This window comes from Amphiprion ocellaris, chromosome 17 (genome assembly GCF_022539595.1).
Source record: "Amphiprion ocellaris isolate individual 3 ecotype Okinawa chromosome 17, ASM2253959v1, whole genome shotgun sequence".
Classification (NCBI taxonomy): Eukaryota; Metazoa; Chordata; class Actinopteri; family Pomacentridae; genus Amphiprion; species Amphiprion ocellaris.
This window is the reverse complement of record NC_072782.1, coordinates 5,866,429-5,893,798: the sequence shown is the minus strand read 5'-3', so window position 1 is coordinate 5,893,798 and position 27,370 is coordinate 5,866,429. Positions and strand designations below refer to the sequence as shown.

The following is a 27,370-nucleotide window of genomic DNA, read 5'->3' as shown; positions in this document are numbered from 1 at the left end:
TTGTAAGAGACAGTCCGATTTCATACCGATTTCGTGGGCTTTTTTTGAGATTGTTGCGGCCTAAAATGCCTGAATTTGCAACAACTTTTCCAAAAAATTGCGATGTTTTCAGTGTATTTGTTGCAATGAAATTGCGGGAGACAGTGATAATTGCTAAAAAGTTGCATTTTTTTCAGCTTTTAGAACATGTTTCAACATTTTAATTGACAATATGTATTCCTAAACTAATTCTTTAACGCGCTCCAACCCATTTCCACAAACTGACACACCATGGTGGGAAATTAGCAGCAGCCAGATACTGGTTTAACATGAAGTGGTTGGTAGATTTAAGGGACAAAATGATCTTTCACTATTGAATGAATCATATTTGGACAAATCTGTCACTGGCTTAAAAAGTTAATTTCACATCCTGGCACATACGTGTTCACACACACACACACACACACACACACACACACACACACACACACACACACACACACACACACACACACACACACACACACACGCTCACACGCTCACAGCTTGTCACGTCAATTAATTAATCTGACTTCCCTTCATTCTTTCAGCAACAGATCTGGATGGAACAGCTTCTGTCACAGTGATTTGTCTGGTCTGTGGTCCGCTAGTTTCAGCCATTCTCCTAATATGTTTCGAGGTAGAAAAATGTTTGTCAATCAATGATTTTTGTTTGTGTTCCACTACAATATTGCACAGGGTGTAAAACACTTTACCTCCGCTTTGGTGAAGAACATCAGGGAATTGTTTTTCACGGTCTTTAGCAGTAATTTTTGTTGGTAAATTAGAGACATTAGAATGGGACATGTCTGCATCTTCAAACCATAAACAAGGAAGTGAACTCGGTGATGTACGTGCATTACGTGTGCGCTGGTGACTGCTATGATTGGTGGAACTCGTGGGAGGCCAAAATTGCAGAAAAGTTGCGCTGATATGACAAAATTGCAAGGTTGCACAGAATTCACGGAGATTGGTTGAATTTGTGGTAATTGTTGCGAATTCCTGGAGAGACTGAAGAGAATATGATATCAATTAATGTTTCTGAAGCGTTTATGATAAATATGTCTGGAAAAAGTTATTTTTATAGTAGACTTTAAAGTGTAAAATAGCAGTAAGAAAAAGACAAAAGATAAGTGATTAAACTTTATCAAGGCAGAAATGGGAAAAATTAAGTCAGATATCCATAAAATGCAGCCTGTAAAACTGTTGCTGCTGGAGTTTACCATCACTTTGACATATCAATTTTGCCATGAAAATGATGGCATCACGATACAGCGATTTCTGTCACACTCAGTACGTTGCTAGACAATAATCTACAAGATATCTGTGTAACTGAAGAAGAAAAAATATCCCTAAAATGTCAAAAGCAGAACTTTCACTGCATTGTGGTGTCAGTGTGTGTTTCTATTCTGAGTATTATTCAATTAAAAAAAGTCAAATCAAATCATTAGCCCTGTGACTGTCTTCTTCTTAAGTGCAAGTTAGTTGTAAGTGTATCGAAAATGTATCACAAGAGGAAGTGATAATGACATATCAGTATTTTTTTTCCTGCCCCCACATATCGTCTGTTTAGGCTAATACATAAATTAACACCTCCTCTGATCTGTATTTGTTTAGGAGCTCTGGATCACATCGTGGTGACGACTCAAGACGGGAAGTTTCCTCTCAACCAGCTGGGTCAGATCTCCATGAAGTCACCTCAGCTCATTATGGTCAACATGAGCAGCTTCCCTGAAGTAAGACGATCGCATACATATACACACACAACCAGCCAGACACAAGAGAACGCACTCACACAACCGAGTACCGTTTCTTCCTACCGGTATCTGTTTGTCTCATATGGACAAGCACGCAGTAACTAAGCTTTGTAAAAATAATCCAAAGCACAGTCGGACAGATAGATGGTCCTCGCTGGAGGAAAAGTGAGCCAGAGCAGAACTCGAATCCCCACATCACTCTGTGTAAATGAAACCTGACCTGCCTCTCTGTCCTGTGTCTCAGATGCTAATTGATTGATCACTCAGGCAGCCCTTTGTTCTGGGGTGAAAGATAGCAACAAAACTCTGCCTGTGTGTGTGTGTGTGTGTGTGTGTGTGTGTCTGCGTGTGAGTTGTCACAGAAGAGGAAATGACCTCATTTTACCCGCAGGTTAGGAAGGAATGGATTATTTTTCTTTTTTCACTTCTTTTCTCTCCCTCGTTTCCTTCGTGGATTTTGTCCGCAGGGGCAACTCACATTTTTTGTGGTCAGACTTTCTGGTGGTCTGTAAAATCTAAATGTGCTTTTTTTTTGCATTTAACACGACATTATGTAACCAAATATCCAGAGACGGTAATGACTGATACAACTGATCTCTCAGCTGTCTGTAAAGTTCACCTTGATCTCATTAATTGTTGAGCTGAAATGCACGGCGCATTGTTTACATGATTTTATCCTCATTTCCGATCAACTTTCTATCAAGATTTTGCACAGTCCTTGTTATACTGCACCTTGTATAATTAAATACTTGTATGAATACTCAAAGGACAATGTGCAAATCTGTGAAATTATTTAACTACATCTGGTGTAATGTGTTTAGATGCATAGAACAGTGATAGCGTTAAAGATACTTATGATCGTTTCACACATGCATGAGTTTAAAATAGAAATCTAAGATAAGGAAATATACTGTAGAGAGAAAACAAGAAGGAAATCTGGAAACCTGCTTCAAAGGAGTAGAAATAATAAATAGTGTATTATAAGTGATGCTGGCATATACAGTATGTCACTTAGAAACCTACTAATTTACAATAATAATTTGAAATTCAAATAGTAGCCTCAGTGGCTGAATGGTTACAGTGCATCCCACAACATCCCCTGTAGGGCTGCAATGAACTTTTCTGATAATTGAATCATCAAAGTGAGTAATTCTTAAAGATAAAATGGTCAAATTTCTCACATTCCAGCTTCATAAATCTGAATATTTTCTTTTCTCTGTGACAGTAAGCTGACTATCTTTGGGTTGTGGGCAAAACAAGACAGCATTTTTCACCATTTTCTGACATTTTATAGACCGAACAGCTAATCAAGCAGATTAATCGACAGTAAAAAGAACAATTAGTTGAAGTTTTTGTGCCTGATTCAGCACCACATGGGGACCTGTGTTGCAATTCCACATCCTTTTCTCTTGGCATATGTTGCCTATATCTCTCTTTCCTTCACAAAAATCAGTATAAATAAATAATACAAGTGCAAAAGATTACAGAGAAGCAGGAATTTAACCGGAGAATGGTAAAACCAAAATTTATGGGGTTTAACTTGTACAACTTGAAATAAGTTTGACACATTAAAGTAGATGCAAGGCCATAAACAGTGACAGGTTCTGAAAATCTTTCCTATCAACATTTCATAGTGGAATTAAAAGACGTGTTTTCAGAGGCATTCAGCCTTTTGTTCTGTCAAACAAAAAGCAGTTCTTCCTGCACATTCTATTTCCTTAAAAGCCTCCTGAGGCCTGTGGTTTACTCTGTTTGCTCTCCAGGTGAGACCACAGCATACAATTGCAAAACAGCATGCAAATCCAACTATTTATCAACACCTCAAATCTAGAAATCCAGTTTTCCAGGCTAAACAGTTCCTCCGATGAGTCTTTTTTTTCCCTCCTCTTCCAGAAACGCTTACCAGCGGACCACACACACACCGACACACACACTCATGCATGCACATGCTGCCCTGTCATGTCCTGCGTTAGCCATGTCCCACACGGAGGTGAGTCGTCAGTACCCAGAGCTAATAGGCTTATAATGATGCCTATCCATTACCAGGCGCTGCAGAGGCCCTGCAATTGTTTTCCATTCATTCATTAAGAGCAGCCTGGGAAGACACAGTGGAACTAACAACATCAACCAGCAAGCTTGGATCCGGAGGCAATTTGGTGTGTGTGCATGTCCATGTTTAAGCATCCCACCACCGTGTTCATCCCACCACGCACACATTCCTCTCCGCTCGGCGTTCTGCTTTGAACCAGGCCGCAAGCGTTTGATGTGAAACTTCAGTGTAATTTCTCTTCCTCTCCAACATATTAACCAGAAACCTGCGCAGGCTTTCCAGAGAAATTCCGCTCGGTTTTTCGTAACCGCCGGAGCGGTCGTCCGAGAGAGGAAGCGGTGATGAATTTGATGCTGAGAACAATCAAACATAGGTATGGGATGAATCTATCACCCCACACTCAAAGAGAGCGACTAGAGGCCTGCTTTCCGGATGATTTTAACAAAGGAACAGAAACCTCATGAATTAATTTAACGCACACAAATAAATTCCTTTAATCTTGCTGCCATTTCTTTTCCCTCAGTGGAAAAGGCCAGAAGGAGCTGTCGAGAAACGGGGGGGTAACGATAGCGAGGGGTAAAAAAAACAAGGAGGAAATTATATGGTCTTTTTCTTTGCATTGCATATTTGCACACTTTATAAAGCTCACCGAAGGGAATTGTCATGCGGTTGAGGAATTGGTTTGAGGAGTGTGACTTTGTTTTTAGTAATTCAAAGGATCTGGCCTCCTCTGCATTGTCTATATGCACCATTTAACCGTAGCTCTCCGCTTCTCATGCAGTGTTTGCTTGACTAACAGATTGTGTTGTTAATGGTGGATACTGTCTTTATGTTTCACATATGTGAATGCAGTGAGTTTAAATTGTGCTTCTTTTTCTGCCTTCCTACTGCCCTGTAGGCTTCTCAGAAACTTTTAAATAAAATTCCCAAAAGCCACTCGATAAATTATCTGATATTATCACATATTGTGCGACCAGTAATTCTTAGAGCCTCTTAGCGGCATCTTTTTCTGATCCTGTGCTGTGTTGTCTTTTTACAGCCCAGCTGCCTCTCCAGCCAGTGTCCACTCACTAAACACATAATGCTCTTCTTTTTTTAATCTCCCTCTGATTATCTTCAATCCTTATAACAGATGACAGATGGTGTCTGGGGAAATATTAGCTTCCTTTTGAAAAAGATTTTCACAAAGATATTTTAAACAACAACTGAGAAGGAGGAAGGTTTCTGCATGTTTTCATTTCTAAAGATAGTTTCGACAGGCCACATTCACAGTAGGCAGCAGTTATTCACAGAAAGCAGACATAAATGTACATGCCAAGCTGTCAGAATAGAAGAAAGGAGACGTTGCAGTTCAGAAATGTCAGAGTAGATTAAAGGTATTTCACCAGTTTTATTAATGTATGCGTCACTGAAGCATGCATTGATTAACCAAAATGAGCTGCAGCTTAGTTGAATGTTTCATTACCTAAAAATAACAGGAACGAAGATGATATAAGAGAACATTGGTTGCTAGAGTTTGAAATGTATTTCTCCTGCCCAGTCTTCATTGCCTTTCATGATGGAAACTGGTCCAGTTACTCTGATAAATCCACTTTAAACAATGTTTTGATGTCCTCATCGTGGTGCTTGTCTGTAAACTGTACAGTATCGATGCCTTACAACAGATTCACACTGTGGGAGTTTCAGCTGATTTAACCCCGTAAATCTGTTCTGAACCTGAACCGGGTTTACAGATTCAGTCTTTAACCTTCCGTACTGTTCACAGACTCATCAGGGTTATTATCAAACATGTCTGATATCTGGATGTAAGGATATTAAAAGTGCTAGTTACAATCTCACCTTCACTTCGAATGGACAACCCGTGTTGATTGCAGCATTTCTACATCGAGACTCATTTATCCTTCTGCTTTTGTTTTTCCTCGGTGCAAAGTGTTATTAGTCTTAAAGCAAGTTGTGGTAGTCCAGTCTCCATTTTATCCACATCTACTTCCCCATGACATTACACAGGGTGCCACACTGCTCCCTTAGTGCTGCTTCTTGCACAATAATGCCAAAAAAAGAAATTCAGAATTATTAAACATATGATTGAAGCATGAAGGAATTTAACACATGTAAATCATTTTTCCACCTTGACATCTTGTGTGATGCACCATTATTTTCCAGTCTTGTATTGTGCATATGTCTGAGATTAGAGAGAAGAATACCTGTGATGTTTCTACTTATATACGTGATACAAAGCGATTTTTAAAACTCTTGTAGTGGGAGCTCAGCCTTGAATGCTTGTAACCTCAGAACATGGTTGACTTCTGTGTTCCACCATATCGGTTTTAGAGTTTAGACCTCTTGTTTATTCAGACATAAGACAATGAGCTGACCGCAATATATGAAAAGTGTTTTAATGTCCTCTTTAAAATGCAGATGTGTATACAGTGATGGAAAAAATTCTTAGATCACCCTTGTTTTCTTCAATTTCTTGTTCATTTTAATGCCTGGTACCACCAAAGGTATATTACCTGAAGAATATAATGAACACAACAAAAACTGCAGCTGATTCCATCATACTTTATGTCCTATCTGACATGCTTCAGCTTAACTGTATTCCCAGGGTATATAAGAGGCCATTTAATGTCATCAGCAGCACATGCAAAGGCCTAGAGTGGTTTCCTGACATTCAAGCTGTAGCACAACTCAGAAGTTGTCAGCTTTCACATAATGCCTAAAACTAAAGAATTATGTGAAGCCACAAAGGCAGCCATCTTGGCCCTGCTGGAAACTGACATGAGTGAGAGACAGGTAGTGAAAAAACTGAAGATCTCCAAGACAGCCTTTCATTACACCAAGAAAAAACAAGCCCAACATGGTTCTACCAAACTGCTAGCTGGTCAGGAAACATCTTTCTACCCACCAGATGACCGTCACTCATCCGTTCCTGTGTCAGGAATCATCCTCATACCTCCAGGGACCTTAAAAATTAGTGAACACCGGAGAAATGTGATTTGTTCAGCAAGGACAGTTGGAAACCGACTTCTTGAAGCTGGTCTGAAGTCACACAGGGCAGGAAGAAACCCTTCATCTAAGAAAGGCAGAGGAAAGCCTGGTTACTCTTTGCTGAGAATCACAAGGATTGGACTGTTGATGACTGGACTAGTTTAGTGATACCAGACATTAAAATGAACAAGAAACTGAAGGAAACTATTTTTTCCATGACTGTATGTGTATTTAAGTATTTACTGCACTTTTGCACTGTCCGTTGCACTGCATAATATGTTTCTTAGTGTCTTGTTTGTTTTCACCCAGGTCTGACAGAAACGGCATTTCGATCCTGTCTGTGTCCTGTACTTATGGCAGAATTGACGATAAAGTTGACTTTGACTTTAACTTACATACGTTTGTTATTGTGATCAAAGTTGGCACTTAAATATAATTTAGGGTGACCAAACGTCCTGTTTTCCCAGGACATGTCCTGTTTTTACGTTCTATCCTGGCCGTCCTGGTTGTTTTTTGTAAAGTGATGAAAATGTCCTGGTTTTCATTGTTTTTCATTGGGCCACTAAATTGACCGGTTAAGCAACAAAAAACTGCTGGGAAAGATCAGCTCTACAGCAAAATATAGATGAGGATGAAGAAGAAAACTAAAGATATAGATATTTTTTGTTAGTTCATTTGTGAGTTTGTAAGTCTGTGAGAGCTATTTTTGTTAAAGTTGGATTGCTAATATAGCAGAGGTATTTTTTAGTTATTTATTATTTAGGTTTTTTTCTAATACAGAAGAGACATTATTTCTATCATTATTTCATTCGTTGTTTTTGAAACTTGTCATAATCAAACTTGTTGAATAACCTCTTAGAAGCCGAGCTGAATTTGTGTCTTTGGCTATAGATAGTATTTGGTAATAAAACAATTTTCTATCCATACAGAGGAGGCATACTTTAAATGTATTGAAATTATCAGGCATCTTTGAGTAAAGGTTGAGTATCATTTCTCATTGCCGGGTCGAGTGTCCTGGTTTTTGGAAATCAAAATATGGTCACCCTAAACGCAATTACCGTTTACAATCTCCACAGACGTACAGAAAGCTTCACAACTGAAAATTAAGATTCCAAAGTTAGATTAAAAATCAAACAACCTCTAAAGCGCGTGTGTCCATGCATCATGCACAAGCAGACTCTCCTTCGGGGTCACCAGAGGTCAACGCCGTGCCCTGCAACCTTTCAGTGCTGTCCCACAGGGCCGAGCGCTGACAGTGGCCCAAGGCACTTCCACACTGCATGGGCTTCACACACACTCACACACACACACACACACACACACACACACACACACACACACACACACACACACACACACACTGCATACACAACACCTTAATGATTGCCAGCTGGAGTTGAGCCACTACCTGCAGTCGTAGCACAGTGTTAAATCGTACATGTGTGTGTGTGTTTGTGCCTCCAGGCTACAGCGGCGGCCACCCGAGCCCTGAGAGAGAGCAGCATGAACCTAAACCCAGAGGTGGACGGGACCATCATCAAGGTGCCCGTTCCCAAGTGAGTTTTCACTCTGACACGCTCGCACACAAACACGCCTGAGGCCACAAATGCTTTCAGACGTTTAGCACTTTCCTTCTTTTCCATCTTTGCCTTTCACTTTTATTTTTCTTCTGTTTTCATACATTCTCATGTTTAACCTTCGTGTCGTCCTGCGGGTCAAATTGACCCGTTTTAAAGTTTGAAAATGTGGGAAAAATATTATTTTCACAGTGATACTTCTGATGTCCACATTTTCAACATTTTTGGGAAATCTTTGAACATTTTTTTGGTGGAAAAAAGAAATGATAAAAATGTTTCTTAAGAACATTCACAAAAAAATCTACCAAAATCCAGCGAATTTTGCTGGATTTTGGTTGATTTTTATGTGACTGTTCTTAAAGAAAATATTATATTGATATATATGTAATCACTTTAGATATTTTTAGGATTTTTTGGAAGATTTTTATTCATTTTTTGAAAATATTTACAAGAATTTTCTTGCCAAATTTTATTTTTTTTTTAAAATAATACTTTTAATGGAAACTTAAGGAATTATTGGAATTTTCTTCCTGAAGGTTTTGCAAATTTTCAGAAATTTGGGGATTTTTTTGCTGAATTTTTGGATTTTTTTTGAGACAAGGAAACAATATTTGTTGGTGCCTGTAAATGAGGACAACAGGAGGGTTAATACAAACATTTCTGTTCGATCTGAAATTACTGACCGATTAGATCTGTCTGATGCTTATGAAATTGTATATAATTTTGTATATTTTTTTGTTTGTTTTCACTTTTCATTTGTTATTCAGACAACCGTTTTACAGACATCACCAAAAAAAAATCAATAAAAGAACCAATCCATTATGTGAATGGCTATAGTTAAACACTACAACAAGTCTCAGCCATGGTCTTGTGTTTCACCCCATTAATAAATCCGCTGGTCTCCGTGCTCTTTGCTGTAACTGACAGGTTTATTGATTTTCCTTCTAGATGTATAGAGACCCTCGGTGTGTTGATGTGTGGGTTTGTTCGGACTGTCTCTTTCTCTGTTCTGACCAGAACTCTCTCGCTCTCGCTCTCTCTCTTTCTCCTCCGGCCAAATCAAACAACTGCACACAAAACAGTCTGTCAGTCACTCACTAAACCGCTCCGTGTGTGTGTATAAAGTATGTTTTTTTACATATACACATGTGCGTGTGAGTCTGCATGAATGCCACCCCGTGTTTACGTGCGTGTGCGATCACGCGTGTGCACGTGGAGCAGCAGGTGTTAGTCTGGCAGAGGAGGGACACAAGAGTCAGACTGCTTTTCCCCCTGCAATCAGTCTCGGCACGCTCCAAGCCTCCATTTGCATTTCCAAAGAGAAGGCGCTCCTTGATTGGCCCTGGAATCGGTAATTAGGCCGTATTGTTTGCAGTAAATAGACGTTGCACTTGGATTGTTTGCAAATAGTCCCCGAGGCAAAAACAACGAAAAAAAGCCAATTAAGGACAAAGAGGGAGAGTGAAATGGGAAGTAGGACTTTCTGAGTGATTAACAAACACAAAGTGAATGCAAAGTTGCTGGAATGACGGATGTTTCGGCTCTGGTCTCAGTCCTTGGGAAGTGATTGGTGTTAGATGGTTGCTGCGAGTCAGAACTAAAAAGGATTAGAGTTCATGCTTACAAGCACTCAGCATCCCCATTTGCACAAGTGATTAGACTGGCTTTCATTATTTTTTGTTTCGGTGCATTTATGTGTTTCTGTTTTAGGTGTAATTTGGATTTTTTTTGTATTTTTCAAGCAAAAGTTTTGACCTTTTTTTTATGTCTCTCTTTGAAATGCTGCCATTTTCAGTCTCTTTTAAGTAAACATTATCGTACTGTACACACCAAAACATTGCAATTACTTACCAGCTGCTGCTTAAACCCACAGGCACCAGGTCAGCTAAGCCAGTCCTTCATCAAAAGTTAAAAGTGAATAAAGACATTAAAAGACAGATGAGTTATTGTGTGGACCCTTGCTTGGTATAATCACTCTACCTGTCCACCTGTCTTCACTTCTGAAAACCCTTTTACAGACTTGCTTTAATGTGAGGTTTACTTTTAGCTTTGCTTAGTGTTAGTGTTTTATTCTGTATTATGTCCAGTTTATTTTAGATGTTTTCTCTTGTTTTATTTTACTTTTAGCTGCCTGGTTCTTTGGTGTGATGTCGTCTCTAATTTTATAATTCTCAGGCTTTTGATTTTTAATTTCTAACTTTAACCCTCAATCTTATTCTTTAATTTTCAAAACTGCCTAGTTCCTTTGTTTGCTATGATTGCTAATCTAGCTAATTATTCATTTAATTTATTGTCATTTTTACTATTTATTTCAGTTGAATGCTCTGTTTGTCTCCTATATCTTGTTTGATTGTCTCTGTGTTTGCATGTTTTAACTGTCAAAGCACTTTGTTCTTAAGGGTGCTACATAAATAAAGTTATTATTCCTCTTTTTCATTCTACATTTTAACTCATATTTTGCTCTCTTTTCTGACATTTCCTCCTTTTCCCTGCAGAGTGACTCGGGAACACAGAGAGAATCTCGTCAAGCTAGCCAAGCAATTCAGCAACAAGGCTAAGGACTCGCTGAGGAAGGTGCGCTCTAATGCTGTCACACAGGCCAAAAGGGCAAAGGAAGGACACTCGGAGGACACAATACGACTCGTAGAAAAACAGGTACGAGATACAAAGGGTGAAGAAATAATCAGTGAGCTTCATATAGATGCTTAACTGATATTGAGCAGCAGATTCCTGAAAGTCTCGCCTGTCGTCTCCAGAATGCATCTTTTAATGTTTCAGCCTAAAATACTGCACAGATGGATTATTTCACCATGACTGTATAACTCCTGGTTTCAGTCCTGTTCTAAACATGCTGTTTCAGTGTCTATAGCTTTAAATATAGTTGAGATGCTGCTGTCCTCACCCACTTCAGGAAGAAAACGTTCTTTGTGTCAATTATTGACAGTGTAGAGGAGATGTGCATAGATGTGTGCGACTAGGACTTTATATCGCTTTTACTTTTTTCTCTGACCAATCACTTTACTTAGAAATATCTTCCTGACTACCAGGAAAAAAATATTGCCCAATCACTTTTTTTTATTATTCCCCAATCTTTGTTAGGTAATTAGAATACTGAAGACTTTTTTTTTTTGAAAGGAAAGTTTTTCTAGGGGCTGCACAGTGGTGTAGTGGTTAGCACTTTCGCCTTGCAGCAAGAAGGTCCCTGGTTCGCGTCCCGGCTTTCCCGGGATCTTTCTGCATGGAGTTTGCATGTTCTCCCTGTGCATGCGTGGGTTCTCTCCGGGTACTCCGGCTTCCTCCCACAGTCCAAAAATATGCTGAGGTTAATTGATTATTCTAAATTGCCCGTAGGTGTGAATGTGAGAGTGCTTGTTTGTCTATATATGTAGCCCTGCGACAGACTGGCGACCTGTCTAGGGTGTCCCCTGCCTTCGCCCGAGTCAGCTGGGATAGGCTCCAGCCCCCCCGCGACCCTAGTGAGGATTAAGCGGTGTATAGAAAATGGATGGATGGATGGAAAGTTTTTCTTGTCATTTGAAAAAAGCACAGAACAAAATGGAGGAATAACTACAAATGTCCACCACAAACACTTGAACACTATGCTAAAATACAGTTAAAATAATTCAGACAATGTTTTAATATGTTGTTTAGAGACTTCTATAAAATATGCCAGCAGCATTTTAAGCCAGAATTTACTCAATAAAACGTATTTGCACTTTTCCTCTTCCCATAAAATGCGCTTGCACTGATGGACACCATTTTCCTGAATGAGAAAGAGAAAGCCACCAACGCTCCATCCCTTCACATTTGGTATCATTGAAAAGCCCTAAATGTCCTCTGTAGATGGCAAAAGGAGTTAATTCAGTTCTATGCAGTGAGTGGGAGATATTCAGGTTTACAAATGCCCTCCACAGAGGGCAAATTTGAACTACTGGTAGTCAGGAGGATATACACATTTCACAGCATCACCGTTCTAAAATCAGTGTTTTAGTAGTGTAGAGCAGAGAAATGGCTATAAAGTGACTGCTGGTTAATATGTAGTCTTAAAGGGCTCCGTTTCAGTCACGATTTAATACTTGTTCTGCTGTCGGACAACAGCAACAAAGAAATCTGTAAATGTGAACAGCTGTTTTGGAAGTTCGACTGTATTGAAATGCAGTATATGTGAGCACAGAGAGCAGGAGAGAAGTAAACACTGGGAGCAGGAGTATACGGTACCTTAAAGTTTCCACAGGGAACATATGATTAATGGTAACTGCTGCTAACATTTAGGATCTTTCTATTGATATGGTGACGTTGCCGTCAATAATAAAAGTAATTCCCTGGATCTTTAGCTCCTCCGATGCTGGGAGTGCATGTAGACTCTCGTGTTCACTCTTGCAGCCAACAGCAGAAACTTTAGTGTGTATTGCTTGAGGCTGAGACATTTTAGCAGAAGCAGCACTAGAAAGTAAATAAACCTGGCTAGCTGTGAGGCAACTACTCTTTCTGAATAGCTCACCTGCCAGCAGCAGGCAGTGAAGGGATAGGATTATTTAAAGTCTGAGCAAGATGACTACTGGTTCTTCAGTTGGAACATGTCTTCCAAGCTAGGATGCTGTCTAGTTAGGCCTCAAACTTTATAACAACCACAATAAGAGTGTTTTTTCACCATATGGGCTCTTTAAAGGGAGGTTGAGATAAGATAAACTGTTGTAACCACATTTGAACAATATGCAAGGTTACAACATGCCACAGTTACATCGACTGTAATTAAAATATTCAAAATTTGCTAAATTCTCCTGCAACCACCTTCAGATCAATCCCATCCTACCACTTGGCAGCTACATTATTTAATCCAAATGTGGCTAAAATGTGTCTTTAAAAATGCTCATATGTCTTTTCTCTCTGCCTTCACAGATACAGCAGATGTCGGACAACTTTGCAGCAGACATTGACAAACAGCTCGCAGCAAAGACCAAGGAGCTGTTAGGCTGACGACGATGATTAGAAGAAACATGCAGGTTTTATATTTGATACTTTATCACTGGTTATAGGACACAACAGCAGGCACAAGTCTGCTTTTTAACATGTGAATAATAGACAGTGACTGGATCGTGTTGGGGAGCTGGTTTTTGAATCACAGAGAAACACATCTTGGTCCTGTAGCATATTTTTGGGTTCTCTGGGCAGAAACCGAGCCTTTGTTCTGCCCACATCGTTGGCAGAGATCTTCATTTCGCTGCTGTGTGATATCTGTGTTTAGCTGCGTAAGTGCATAAACAGAAATTGGCACGGAAACAACAACGACAGACTGCCCGTCACCTCCCTCCTCCCTTGTTACTCTTCCTGTCTTTAAACAAACACCGAGCAAGGGACGAATGGACTTTTAATGGGATTTGCGGGCCTCCTCCTAATCAAACCCTTTGCCACAGGGGCTGTCTGTTTATATAAAGTAAGCGCACCCGTCCGAATGTAAACTGGCTGCGGGTTTTCCTTGGTGGCAAGAGCGAGAGAGAGTTTGTTCCAGAGACGTAGACGTCGACCGAACAGATACCGTTAGCGTGTTGCCAAACATTTGTTTCGCATTGATTCCAAGTCTGTTAAAAAGTCACTTGAGTGGGTAAGAAAAAAAAAAAGACCTTTAATTTCTGTCCATGGTGAGGATTGATAATATGGCTAGTCTCTTTAAACACAATAAAGTCAGGAAAGTAACATTATTGATGGACTCCATTAAAGAAACGCTGCTTTGTACGGTGTGCGTCATCTTGTTCTCTCCTTGTTTTCTTTTCTTTTTCTCCACTTTTGGTTTGAAGTCGCCCCCTCCTCCATTAGTTAGAGTGATAATGGACTTTTCCTGTGCACAGACCTCCAGGCCCCCGGCTGCTGGCACCGCAGTTGTCCATTAGGAAAAGAGGCTTTTAATGTTGCTCACTTGGCATTCTTTGTCTTTAAATAGCCGCACTTTTAAAGCCACAATCAGGAATCGTAGCTGTTGAAACCGAGTCAATAACAAGAAATGTTAGAATGAAAAGCCTACCCAGCGACACACATGACTCTGCTTTCATCTCTCTGCTGTTTACACCAGCTCGAGGCTTTCTGTGCCATTATGTGGTCCGTGTCATCATCTTTATCATGATTACTGCTACTGCTGGTCGCAGGCAGCCCACAAGTCAGACGGGCTTTATTTTAAGTTTGCCCACACACTTGGTCTTACGGCCACGCAGCCATTTGAAGATTACAATGCTGCAACTACTAATTATGTCTGTGTCAGAATGCCTTCCGACCTCGTGAAAATTAAATGAGGAATGGTGACAAATCAGATTTCATGGTGGTTTTTGTCGTCTCGGGCGCTAGCTGCTGGCCGCACTGTGTTGCTTGTGACTTTAATACGTTTGCCCCGCTGCTCTGTCTCCCTCCATGGCTTTGCTTTAATGGCCTAAACAGACCAGAGTCATTGGATAAACAAGAGTTTTGCAGAGGAGTGGCTGAGTTGGGACAGAGGAGGGTGGGGTGGAAATGGCAGGTTTTTGTGGTGATTCTAGGTCCATATGTCAGCAATTTGAGGGCATTGTGTACCTTGGCCTAAAACAGAGGCTTCATGATCGATGGAGGGGTGAAAATCTCCCAAGTCCCTGGCGCAGAACACAGGCGAGCACGAGGAAATTGCTTTCAGCTGATAGCTTCATTTCGGTTGACATTTATCAAGTGAATTACCCCTGTTCCTTTCAAATGTTTACTACTGCTAGCGCCGCCTTTTGACGTCCATGTGTGCGTATGCGTGTGAGGCTGCGTTCGTGTACGAGCGAGAAAGCAGTAGAGGTTTGTCTTTGTGGAAGTTCTGGTGTGTCCTTTGGCGATTCCTCACAAAAATATACAAGCCTAAATTAGTTCAGTAAACGTTTGATTTGATATTCTAGGCTTTTATCCGCTGCCGGTTCAGTGAGCGAAAGATCACCAGAATCACACTTGTACGGATGGAACTCAACAGGCTGTTTTTGAATCCGTTTTCACTTAAGAAGCATCTAATTTTTACACAATGGAATGATAGCACTATTGAAAACAGACTTTTAGGACTACAGCTATGTAACTTTTGCACATTGGGCCGCAAAGGTGACATTTATAAAAGCTAAAAGATCATTTAACAGCATCACAAGTAGGGAAGAGTTAAAATCAGTTGAGTTTTCTGACATTAGGGTTGAATGATATGCCAAAAAAAAATCATATGATTGCGCCATGAGTCACGATTTAAGTGGAAATGGTAGTTTTTGCATTTCTTTTCCACCCAAAGAAATACAGAGCGATGATAAAATGATATTTGCTGCGGTCTGCACCAGACAGGCATGTTTGCTGGATGTGATTTATAAGCTGGGGTTTCTCTGTAGCATCACAATGCTTCATTTTATATTAAGCGGTATGTTGTGACTCATTTTGACCGTCCAAAAGTTGCAGCTGCAGCGATTTGGATATTGTACGTGCAATTTGGAGGGTGAAGCAAAACCTGTGAGTGCATTAAAATAAGTAAAAGTGCATTTTAGAGTTTGTGAATTCAAGTTTTTATCTGTTTCCTCTTTAAAATAATGTTCACAGCGTTCACACAGGAGGCTTCGGTCGTCTGTCTGCGTCTACACAGGAAGTGTTCAGGTCTAGTATTGAGTTGTAGGTCACCCACATTTGGCAGCACTCACAGCCGAATACACAATTACCGTAGTTGCACATGGAAAACACATGAAAATAGACCTGAAGCGCTAAAATACGCTACGGGATGCGCCGAGGAGCATATAGTGGCACTAAAACGGCATCCATTACGCACAACTGAAAAATGCGCCTGAAATGCTTTGGTGTACAGACGCCTATACTCGTACTGGAATCATATCTCTTGAGCTCCTCTTCATCTCAGTGTCTCCATTCAGTCTTCCTTTATTCTGTACCATATCTCCACTCTCCATGCAGATTTCCATCCTGCATTATTCATATCTTTTTTAGAGAAGCTCGCGACAATGGTGTAATACAAGTTTGCCAAAAAGCCCTACTCCATATTGTAAAGCCACTGTATGTGTGACAGAAGAGGAGTGTGTATATATGCTGCCTCTCTGCCTCCTCTCTTCCCTTTTGTGTCGCCTGATTACACCCCGAGCCTCGTGTTCCTGCAGCAGCCGAACCGCCGAGGAGGCCGCGGAATCGAGCGACGACAGAGCTGACCACTTGAGCGTCGGCAGAATTGGACTGATCCCACATACACACCTCTCATCCCCTCCTTCTCCTTCTCTCCCTCTCTCTCTCTCTCTCGCTTCTCATCACCTCTGGAGTCTGAAGAGCATCAGAGTGTGAGAAGCCACCCTGAAGATCTCATCAAGGATCCAATCAGCCGCGTGAATACAAAATGCACTCTCCTCTTGCGATGTGATGATGGTGGTGGGGGGTGAGGGGGGGGCATATTGAGAGAGAGGCTGTTTGGAGCAGAAATCTCTGCATATGCAAATTGAACTTAAAATTTAAATGGATTTGATGTTCATAAGAGTATCTCTGACCCTTTCTGGGATGCAGCAACAGGCTCAGAGGAGAAGAATATGTGCAGATTAGCCTATTAATATTTATAGATGTAATTGTTGAGCGGTGTGGCGCGAGGCCTGGATGTGCCTGGAGTAATGTGGAACCGTCTTCGGTCCTAATCCAGGTGGGCGCTCTTACTGCCTCTAACAGGGAAATGGTCGGCCGTTTTAGGAGGAAGCTGGATATCCTAATAATCAGGTAAGCTAATACCGGGCGGCGAGAGTGTTTCCTTCCGGAGCTGTTGGCACGTCAGTCATTCACAGAATTGCTCCTGTCTGGTCTGCGAGCCATTTTAACTCAATTGAACGTGTGCCTCCCCACCCTCCATCCCCACCCCCCCCTCCATCCCCACCCCCCCCCAGTGCATTTAGAGAGGACCACACGGGGCCCCTTTGGATAGCCCACGAGGAGACTCCCCGATCATCGCAGGGACCAACCAGACGTTCCAACACACCTCCCCGCTTCTCCAATCTGAACAAAGCGTTCCTCAGTCTAAAGTGGTTAAACTGTCATTTCAAATCGTCTGGACATCGTGATTACCAGCATGGGAGGAATTATATATTTAGCTTTATGTCCGTCGCCATTTCCTCCCCCCGCCCTGATCTGAAGTGACTAGCCAGTAGTGCCCTTGATATTACTATCTCTGAGGAGTTTGAACCTTCCCCCAGGAGACAAGAGTAATCAAGGGCTGCCAGCGGGAGAGAGGGAGAGTGGGGGAGGGAGGTGGAGGTGTGGGGTGAGGTGGGTGGTGTTGGAGACCTGTAGAGATGTACGTGGAGGGAATGTCAATGGACTCGGTGTACGGAGATAAATAATCCAAATCCTTCAACAGAAAATACTGAAAGATGTGTCTTGCATGACCTTAAGTCTGGGAAATCTTTTCAAAAGATAATCAAATTTGGTTTGTTTATAGCAACTCCTGTTTATTTGTATGAATTTCCTTTTTGTGCATTCTAATTACTGAGCTTTTAACAGACACTTGTCTCCAATCAAATACTGAAAACAGCATATTTTGAAATTATTGCTAGAACATGGATTTTTTTGAAGATAAAACAGTTTTTTTTAAGTCAACCTATGCAAAAGCCTTTATTTTGACAGCTAATTTTACTCTGTAATTAAGCCCAGAAGTCCTTTTTTATGCCAAAACAAAAAGAAAATTCTATTTTGCAAAGAAAATATGTCAAACTAATCAATTTTGGCAATGATAAATCTAATTTTATGATACAGAAAACAGATTTTACAGAATTCTTAAAATACAGACATTTCTTGCATCCACTTATTGTCTGATATTACATGTGTTTTAGATTTTTGTATTGTTTTATTTTGTTAAATTTTGAGTTTTTAGTCTTGTGTGGCCTACATCTTGGGAAGTAAGAAGGATAATCTTATGAATTTAAATCAAAAAATACCCTGGAAAACCTTTGCTCATCAAAAAAGGGAGATTTTTAAGAAGTAAGGCCCAATTCTAGACAAAAAAACTTTAAACTTTCATGGTGCAGTAACTGCTTCTACTTATACATTTTATATTGCAAGACAAAACATACACATTAGCTGGTGAATGGAAATCATTTACACACACATACAGTTGATATTTCTATAATGTTGAAGTTCTTGGTTGTTTTTCGAATGCGCGTTTAAGAACCAGTTGTCCTGTAGTGCCCCTCCAGAATCTCGTCCATCCTGAAGACACTCATTCATCCTCAATAACGTCACCGCTTGGTCATAAATAAGAGTGACCGTTAGGAAAGCAGATGAACGCAGCCAACGGACTGGACAGGAAGCCTGTTAATCTGCAATCCAATCCAGCTCTAGTCTAGTGAAACCCGGCTCAGCTTGGCCGGCCGAGGCCTGCGAGGAAGGAAGTGAAGGGCTCAGGAAGCGGTGTTCAGAGCTTTCACCAGTCATATCCATCACAGCGCACCGTGATGGAAGCATGTGTGTTCATGAGTGTGTGTGTGTGTGTGTGTGTGTGTCCCTGTTTCACCAGTCATATCCATCACAGCGCACCGTGATGGAAGCATGTGTGTTCATGAGTGTGTGTGTGTGTGTCCCTGTTTCACCAGTCATATCCATCACAGAGCTCCGTCTCCAGGCTCGGCCAAGAGGACTGGAGGGTCATTAGAGGGGCTGGGCTGCAGGCTGCAGTGCCGCACTTTAACTAAACATCTTTTCCATAAAATAAATGCTTCCAGGTTACCGTGGGTCCCGGAGAACCCAGGTTGCCTCGCTTTTGCTGCCACTCATCTGATCCCAATTACCAGGCAGACTGGGCCAGTGCCAGCAGAGAGTGTATGGATGTAAACTGGAGTTGTTAGACTCCAGTTAGGGCCACAAAAGACCGAACAGCCTGAGTGTGGCATCTGTGTTGTTTAAATCAACACATACACATCCTACATGACCGAACTTGCCCAATCCTCTCTAGAATAATCTGCAATTTAATACCAACAGTAACACCTCTTTATGACGAGAATGGATTTTGTACTCATATTCTATATTTTTGGTTCTCACTCATGCTTTTATGTGCTCTTGTATGTGTGAGTATTTGTAGGTTAAATGTCAGGTTTGACGGTATAAAACAAACCTGTGACCTAATATAAGTGTATAAGCTGATAGAAGTCTGACCCATTTCACTGTTTTCCATGTATATAGACAGATATTTACATAATTGCATCTCATAAAATAGGCACCTGTCTTCATTTGATGTTTATGTAAGAGATAATGCCCGATCAGAATGAATCAATCTTTGTAATTTCCCTTTCTTCATTCTTCATATTCTCCTAAAAAATTATGCACTGAGCTGAAATATGAATGTAGCATGGATTTTTTTTTCTTTTCTGACTTAGACAAAAAGCTTAAAAATCTCTTATTTGTTGCTATGTTTAGAAAGAGGTTCATTTTAGCCAAAATTCAAATTCTTAACCATTGAGTTAGTTCACAGCCTAGTCAGGTTTGGCTGTAAAGAGCAGTGATCAGATTGGGATCAGTACACAGACACTCCTTTAACTAGTGTCTATAAGTTTGAAATCCAATTGCAAGACAAGAAAAAGACAAGAACATGCTGTTGGGATGTTGGATGTTGCCATGTTACGGCACCCGAATGATGCAGTGAATGCATGAGCTCAACAACATGATCTTGTCCTCCAAAGACTTCACCGAGCCCTTTAAGAAGCGTGAGACAACACTTCACATGCCAGAATCAACAACTTTATTACCGCTCTGTCACAGATATGTAACTTGTTATTGACTTCATGACTATTTTCAATATATTTGGTTGGTTCATGGCGTCCATTCTGTTGTCAGAGATGCTGTGTGTTGGAACAACTAATATTTATTCTACTATATTGAAAGAATCAATCAGATTAACGAAATATCACATGCTGTGTTTATATTTTTGTTCAGAGGTGATGAAGTCACTCATTTTTGTAATTAACTAGATGTTAGCTGGTTAATGTGTTGTAATAAATTGTAACCAGCAGCTTTGATTGCATCCTTGTTGCTGTGGTTACCCATTTTACACACAGGCCGAACCTGTAGGTATACTTCATCCAGTATTTACGGACACCCTGCAGCCAATAGAATCAAGTATTCTTTTTTAAAACTACTGTACAAGAGTCTGAATCATTTGGGTTTTATATTTATATTTCCCTCTTTGGTGTTCCTAACACTCTACAGAGCTGTAAGTGGCTTTAAAACCTAATGTCAGATCGTATTGTGTTATTTTTATTATGGTTTATTACTGAACCTAACATCATCTCGTCATGCTATACCATACTAATCTGTCCAGTCATGTGAGCTGTAGTTTCTGTAACCCCTCCCTTCTAGTGAGTGTCTTTTGTGATTCATAAATTAGAGAAAAAGATCTGTTTGCTAAAGTTTTATTTGTTTGATACAGTCCCAATTAGCAGTTGTGTTGTATCAGTGTATCGGCTCTGATAACTTGTAAAATCTGTCCTATGATGGACTTTTACGGCTGCATGAGATCAAACATTACACCATAACAGTTTATCTCCATAGTCTATAAAATGTGCATGTGAGACGGTACTTTCATTACATTCACTCCACTTGCATTAAATGCACAAGAGTAACCTGATCCTGGAGGAGAGGAAGAGTCGATCACGGTGATGTATATGCGCTCGTGCATGTGTGTTTGTGTGGACACAGTGTGCATTTCCATCCATACATTATTGAATAATTGTTTCCTGATGGCTCCCCTCTTCCTCAGAATATTAATTACCAAATGATGAAACTTTGCTGCTCTGAGAGGTTGACGTTGGAGGAGGAAATGGGGGCAGCGCTTGTAGGAGATCATACTTTTTGATGGGGGTTAACTCTCATTTTGTGTGTGTTGTGTGTGTGGTTTGTGGGGGTGATGCATCAGCAGTGTTGGGAGGGTTTAGTTTCAGAGGGAAGCATTTTTCTTGGATTGGATGGATTTTTTCGGGGGGGAAGCTGCACAAAGCAATTGATGTTGGAGTAGTTTTGACTCAGGATCAGTTATCAATAGACTTCTCTCATCTTCAAAGGAAATTATCTTCAAGCACAAGTAAAAAGCATGAAAAGAAATCCTGAAAGTTGTGCTCAGATGTTGCTGTTTGTGTGGTACTACTATTTTACTGCAGATTTCATAGTCTCATTGAAATCTTTGCCTTTTAAAATCAAGTTACATATAAAAAAAAATATTCAATCTACAATCACTGCAATCTGATCTGTGTCTAATACTGATAATATAACTGCACATTTCTGACCAGCATCTGACACATTTAAGAGTAAGAAAACACTTGGCTTACATTTTGGAAATAAGAGAATAAGAAGCAGTAAACAGACACCACTATCTGCCATAAAAAAAAAAAAAAACTCATAAGGAGTGAACAGAAAAAAAACGGTTGTCTCATAAAAATCTTTCCTTTTATGGAGCACCAGCGGATATTGTTTTATTTTTTTTATGTCACAACTCTTTTCCCTTTAATTTCAAGAATAGCCACACAGGGAAATTGAATTTCATGGATTTATTATCAGACCACATCTTTCATAGCGCTCAGTTTGAGCCTCCATGTAAAGGAGGATGGCACCATCTAGTGAAACTATGATGCAGGCAAGGAGGAAAACTACTCCATGTTTAATCCTCATGTTGTCCTGCAGGTCAAAATTGACCCATTTTAAAGCTTGAAAATGGGGGGAAAAATATATTTTCACAGTGAAACTTCTGATGTCTACATTTTCAACATTTTTGGGAAATCTTTGAACATTTTTTTGGTGGAAAAAAGAAATGTTAAAAACGTTTCTTAAGAACATTCACAAAAAAAAAACCAAAATCCAGCAAATTTTGCTGGATTTTGGTTGATTTCTTTTGTGAATGTTCTCAAAGAGAATATTAGAAGTTTTACTGATATATATGTAATCACTTTATATATTTTAGGATTTTTTGGAAGATTTTTACTAATTTTTAAAAAATATTTACAAGATTTTCTTGCCAAATTTTCTTTTAAAATAAAACTTTTAAGGGAAACTTTTAAGGAATTATTGGAATTTTTTTGCAAATTTTCTGAAATTTGGGGAATTTTTTCCCAAATTTTGGGATTTTTTTCAGACAAGGAAGCAATATTTTTTGGTGCCTGTAAATGAGGACAACAGGAGGGTTAACCAAGTCATGTTTTTCCTACAGCAGTTGTTTCTCTCTCATGTATCTTCTTCTGCCTTTCCCAGGATCATATTAGGGACAGAGAGACCCTGAATGAGATCCCAGCCTCAGTTTGGGAGAAGCAAATAGGAACAGGGGTCAAAAGTGATAACCTTTAGGATAATCTGAGGTGATCTAGAGGTTCCACAACTTGATTTAAGCTGACTGTAGTTGACAGATGCAACCTGCATGATACTCTGGAATGTCTTTAGCTAACAGCTGCGAGGAAATACCTTAATAAGGGGAAAGAGAGCAAGTTTTCCTTCACAGTGTTCATGGTTGTAAAAACTAAAGTGTGTCAACATCACAAATAATCCTTTCTTGCATCATCAACCACTTCATTAATCTTTCCCATTATATTGCAACATGCTCAGTATTCCCCATGATTCAGATTTCTGAACAGTATCAAAAAGCTGTTAGAAATTAACAGAAATTTGGGAAACCTTGATGACACTTACTGTACTAGTGACAGCAGTGACTGTAAATCCGCATTACACTTCCTGAACACTATTGTGATGCTGTGTCGTCTGATGACTCATGTGTAACTGTCAAACAGCCTCCTGTTCCTCTTCACGTAATTCTGACTGATAAAATCTCACTAGAGACAATAGTAATGAAAATTTGCAGCAGTTGACGTGAAAAAAGTAAAGGCCAGATGGTGCATTCATCACAGCGGAGACTGAAGTTTTACGAATTTGCTGCTCAAAGCAGAAAATTGGACTTAACAAAACAACACAAGAGGAAGTGCTGCATGAATTACTTCCAAGCAACAGTTTATGGAGGCAAATCTTTTACAACGTACCAAAAGTGCGGTGATAAGAAACATGCAGTACTTGTAGGTGGGTTTGTTGTGAAGTCGATTATCACAATACATCCTTATATCAATAGTTTTTGTATGTTTGCTGATTTTATGATGTTTTCACTTTGTTCTTTCACACGAGTGTCATAAAAGTTAGTAACTGTTGAGCAGCTCAGCAACATAGTATGGAGCCAACATAATATGTGTATGAGGAGATGAATTAAATAGCAGAATTATATGATTAAGGTTGTAGGATTGTGATACACAAACAGCAACAACAGAGTAGAAGAATTACCATCAATATTTAAATATTATTAAGCACATTCAGAAAACTTATATGGCTACACTTTAAAGTCAAAAAAAACTTTTCAATACTTGTGGATAATGAAAATTAGAGGAAATCCAGCGGGTAAAACAAGTAAAATGCCACATTTGTTATATTCAATTAATTGAGTAAGTAGAATTACATGAGTATTGGCAGCAACATGTAATCAACACATCAAACTAAAAGTACTAGTTTGGTTGCTCTGACTGATATATTATACTACAGTACATAACTGGAGGGAGTACACTTAAATGTCAAGTGATTGATAATTACTAATAACTATCATGTCTCTCATGTCAATTTAAAAGCTGACACTTTAGATTTACTAAATAAACACATACAGGCCCCACAGTAGGAACTCAGTACAACAAAAAATCAGCACACTTTTCATTACTGAGATTTTATTTTTTCAGTATTTCGTATGTCTACCGTTGTGTTTAATGACTCGATCCTCCTCAGTAGGGAGGAAACCAGAGTTGCAAAATTTTCTGGAGACCTGCCATTCTTCAGAGATATTTCTTTCAGCTGCTCCGTTGCTGGAAGGTTTGTGGTGCTCGACTCTTTTCTCTTCAGAAAGGCCCGAAGGTGTTCTGTTGGATTCAAGTCGGATTTCTGTTCTTCTTTAGAAACTCTTGTGTGATTTTGGCAGTGTGCATTGAACTGTTATGTTGGAATATTCCTCATCTGTCAATCTTCTGCAGACTTGGAGTCATCTTGTCAGCCATTACTTTGGTATAGCTACATTCTTTCATGGTATCGTCTAGAAATATCGTCTCCCCAACGCCTTTTTTCACTCATCCTGCTCTACAACACCATGCTTCACTGTCAGGACTATGCATTTACTGTGGTAGTCTCGACCTGGTTCACGCCAAACATGTTGGACCCCATCTGATCTGATCTGACAAACTTTTCATTCATGCATTCATTTGCCATTTTCTTAAATAATCTGCTCCCACTGTTCATCAGGCTTTGCTTCATGTTCTTTAGCTGTGACTAGTGGTGCTGTGGCTCATTCTTTACCTCGTGATTACTAGTAGTTGCTCACTGAGCTTCCTTAACTTCATTCTCCCTTTGTGAAGTTTCAACAACAACATTCATGCAGCGAGGCTAACTGGAAATCAAACTTGTCCTCAATTTTGTTTCACTGGTCAAAAATTCTCTAATTTGTGTGTCTGTGATCTCCGGTTAGCATTAAGCGTCTACTTTGGAGTCTGTATTTTCAATATAGTCTTGCTAATGTATTTGTTTTTGAGTGTTCATAAGAGGAACTACTCTACATGTCAATTTAGAAATTGTGCAATTACTGTACAGTGATTCAGTTTTGAATCATTTTACATTTAAGTGATATTGCACAAGGGGTGTCTTTACTTTGTATACTGTATAAAGTAGTATAAAGGTGAAATACTCCAATACAAGTACCTCAAAATTTTACTTAAGTACAGTATCTAAGTAGATTTAGAAAACCCCTTCAGTTACCTTCTGTCAGCCCTGCATAAATGCATTTAAAGAAATATTATGTATTATTAAATTATGTTTTTGACTACTTGAAGTCAGTGAAACACGTTGTTAAAAGAAGACTGCCATTATCTCATCCCATTTGTAGAAACAGCCAGCTGACTAGAAAACATCTCATTGCCACATCTATCAGATACAGAGCTAAATTAGCATTTTTTGTGCTTAGGAATCCAATATTTATCCTCCTGTTTGCTTTGTACTGAACAGCTGGTAAACTGTGGGATTGGCTTTTGCATTTAAAAACAAACTTTATCAAACAGCTGTGAGATCCATACGATTATTTCATAAAATGTCACATTAACTCATATTGGATGAATAAAATAACTTCTTTAGCAAAACTATGAACAGTTTTGTCCAGGCTGTATGTAAATGTACTTCAGTTTGTGTCATTGTCCTGCTGAAATGCGAAGTCGGCCTCTTATCAGGTCTTCTGCTCTCTGGAAGCAGGTTTTCTTCAAGGACCTCTCAGTGTTTCTTCAGCTCTCACCACACCATAAAAAAAAAGAATAGTTGAGAAAACTTAAAATTTCAAGGCAACCTTTTGCAGTAAAATTTTGGAATTGTCTCAACGATTTTCTAGTTCATTGTCCTAAGTCATATTTCATTGTTGTACCAGTTACATTGTTCTGTGAATAGTCACTACTATTGATTCATTTGTACAATATAAACTTGTTTATTAGCAGAATAATGTGATTCACAGAACTACCAAAAGCTAATCAACCCCACAACCTTTTTTTTTTTGTTTAGTTATTTTTTTGGCCTTTTTCTGGTTTTAATGAGAGACAGGAAAATGAGGAGAAGAATGGGAGAAGGTCCTGCAGCAAAGGGCCATGAGCTGGATTGAAACCCATGACCGCTACATATAGTCCCTACTTATGGGCTGTCTGCTCAACCTGTTGAGCTACACGGGAACATAGCTGAGTTGTAGGGCCAAGGGAATTAAGACTTGCCCCTGTTGTGTATTCTGGAAAACCCTGTGTTTTTTTTTCCCAATTTTGTTGTACCAACAACAAATTACATTTTCGGCTTATTCACAATTATAAATTTAGACATAATGAGGTACACACCATTGGTCTGATGTGTGTTTTCAAGTCAAGTATAGGTATTTTCATTTTCATTTTCAAACAAATCAGAATACCAACTCTGCTGATTAGACTCCTTGTTCCTGCCACTGAGAAGCATCTTTAGAATATCAGATATGTTATTTATACGTTCTACATGGATCTGTCATTTGTAGAGATTTAGTATTGACACTTGTTATGAGGGAATTCCAGACCCAGGTCAAAATTGACTCAGACATAGAGTATGAGCAGTATGTGATGGTAAATGTCATCTGGCAACTCCTGACTTCCATTGCACTCCTCTACATGAAGTTCTGATTAGACTAAGTGCTACTGAGATGGTCGTCCCTCCAGCAGAGGACTTCTGAAGCTCTGCTAGAGTGACCTTTGGATTTTCAGTCACTTCCTCAACCACGGATCTACTTAACTCAATTTGACAACAAGTCAACTCTATTAAGACTAATGGTGGTTCAAAACTGAAAATTTTAAACTTATGAAAAGATTTTAGACCAATGAATGGTGAGACTTTACTGTATATACACAGCTGTGAACCTTTCAAACCTCTGTCCGGTTCATTCACTTGTCACAAATGGATACAAATCCAGTTTTAGACACATCTCAAGGAGAACTAAAGCAAATTGTTTTTTAAAATAAATTTGGAAAAAATTTGAAAAACATATTTTCTTGTGCTATTGTGGGTTACGGATTGTAGACTGATGAGCAAGAAGAGCAGTTTTAGTTTATAAAGTGTTCAAAAAGCAAAGAGGTCTGAATACTATGAGCAACTGTAGAGGATACTATGAACAGACATCAGCTCTACTGTGAATCAACTGCAAGTTTTAAGATAAGATAAGATAAGATAAGATAAGATAAGATAAGATAAGATAAGATAAGATAAGATAAGATAAGATAAGATAAGATAAGATAAGATAAGATAAGATAAGATAAGATAAGATAAGATAAGATAAGATAAGATAAGATAAGATAAGATAAGATCAGCTTTATTCATCCCGGAGGAAATTATTTTTGCCAGAGTACAATAAACAAAGGTTAGTGGAATAAACACAATTA

At 39.4% G+C, this 27,370-nt stretch overlaps 1 protein-coding gene across 5 annotated transcripts in view; it reads left to right on the top strand.

Annotated features, from left to right (window-relative positions):
- mrrf (mitochondrial ribosome recycling factor) overlaps positions 1–27,370 on the top strand; it is a 55,839-nt gene that overhangs the window by 11,174 nt on the left and 17,295 nt on the right. For 2 of the 5 annotated variants that reach the window (XR_002746571.3, XM_023278073.3), the window contains exons 4-7: positions 1,636–1,754; positions 8,278–8,369; positions 10,886–11,045; positions 13,290–13,393. Coding sequence is in view for 3 of the 5 variants with exons in the window: in XM_023278073.3 (XP_023133841.2) it covers positions 1,636–1,754; positions 8,278–8,369; positions 10,886–11,045; positions 13,290–13,367 (449 nt within the window). In the remaining 2 variants the exon portion in view is untranslated. Of the gene's footprint in view, positions 1–1,635; positions 1,755–8,277; positions 8,370–10,885; positions 11,046–13,289; positions 14,124–17,046; positions 17,121–17,284; positions 20,782–27,370 lie in introns of those variants that run through there. The other 3 variants (XR_008599363.1, XM_055004093.1, XM_023278061.3) reach the window with 3 other exon arrangements.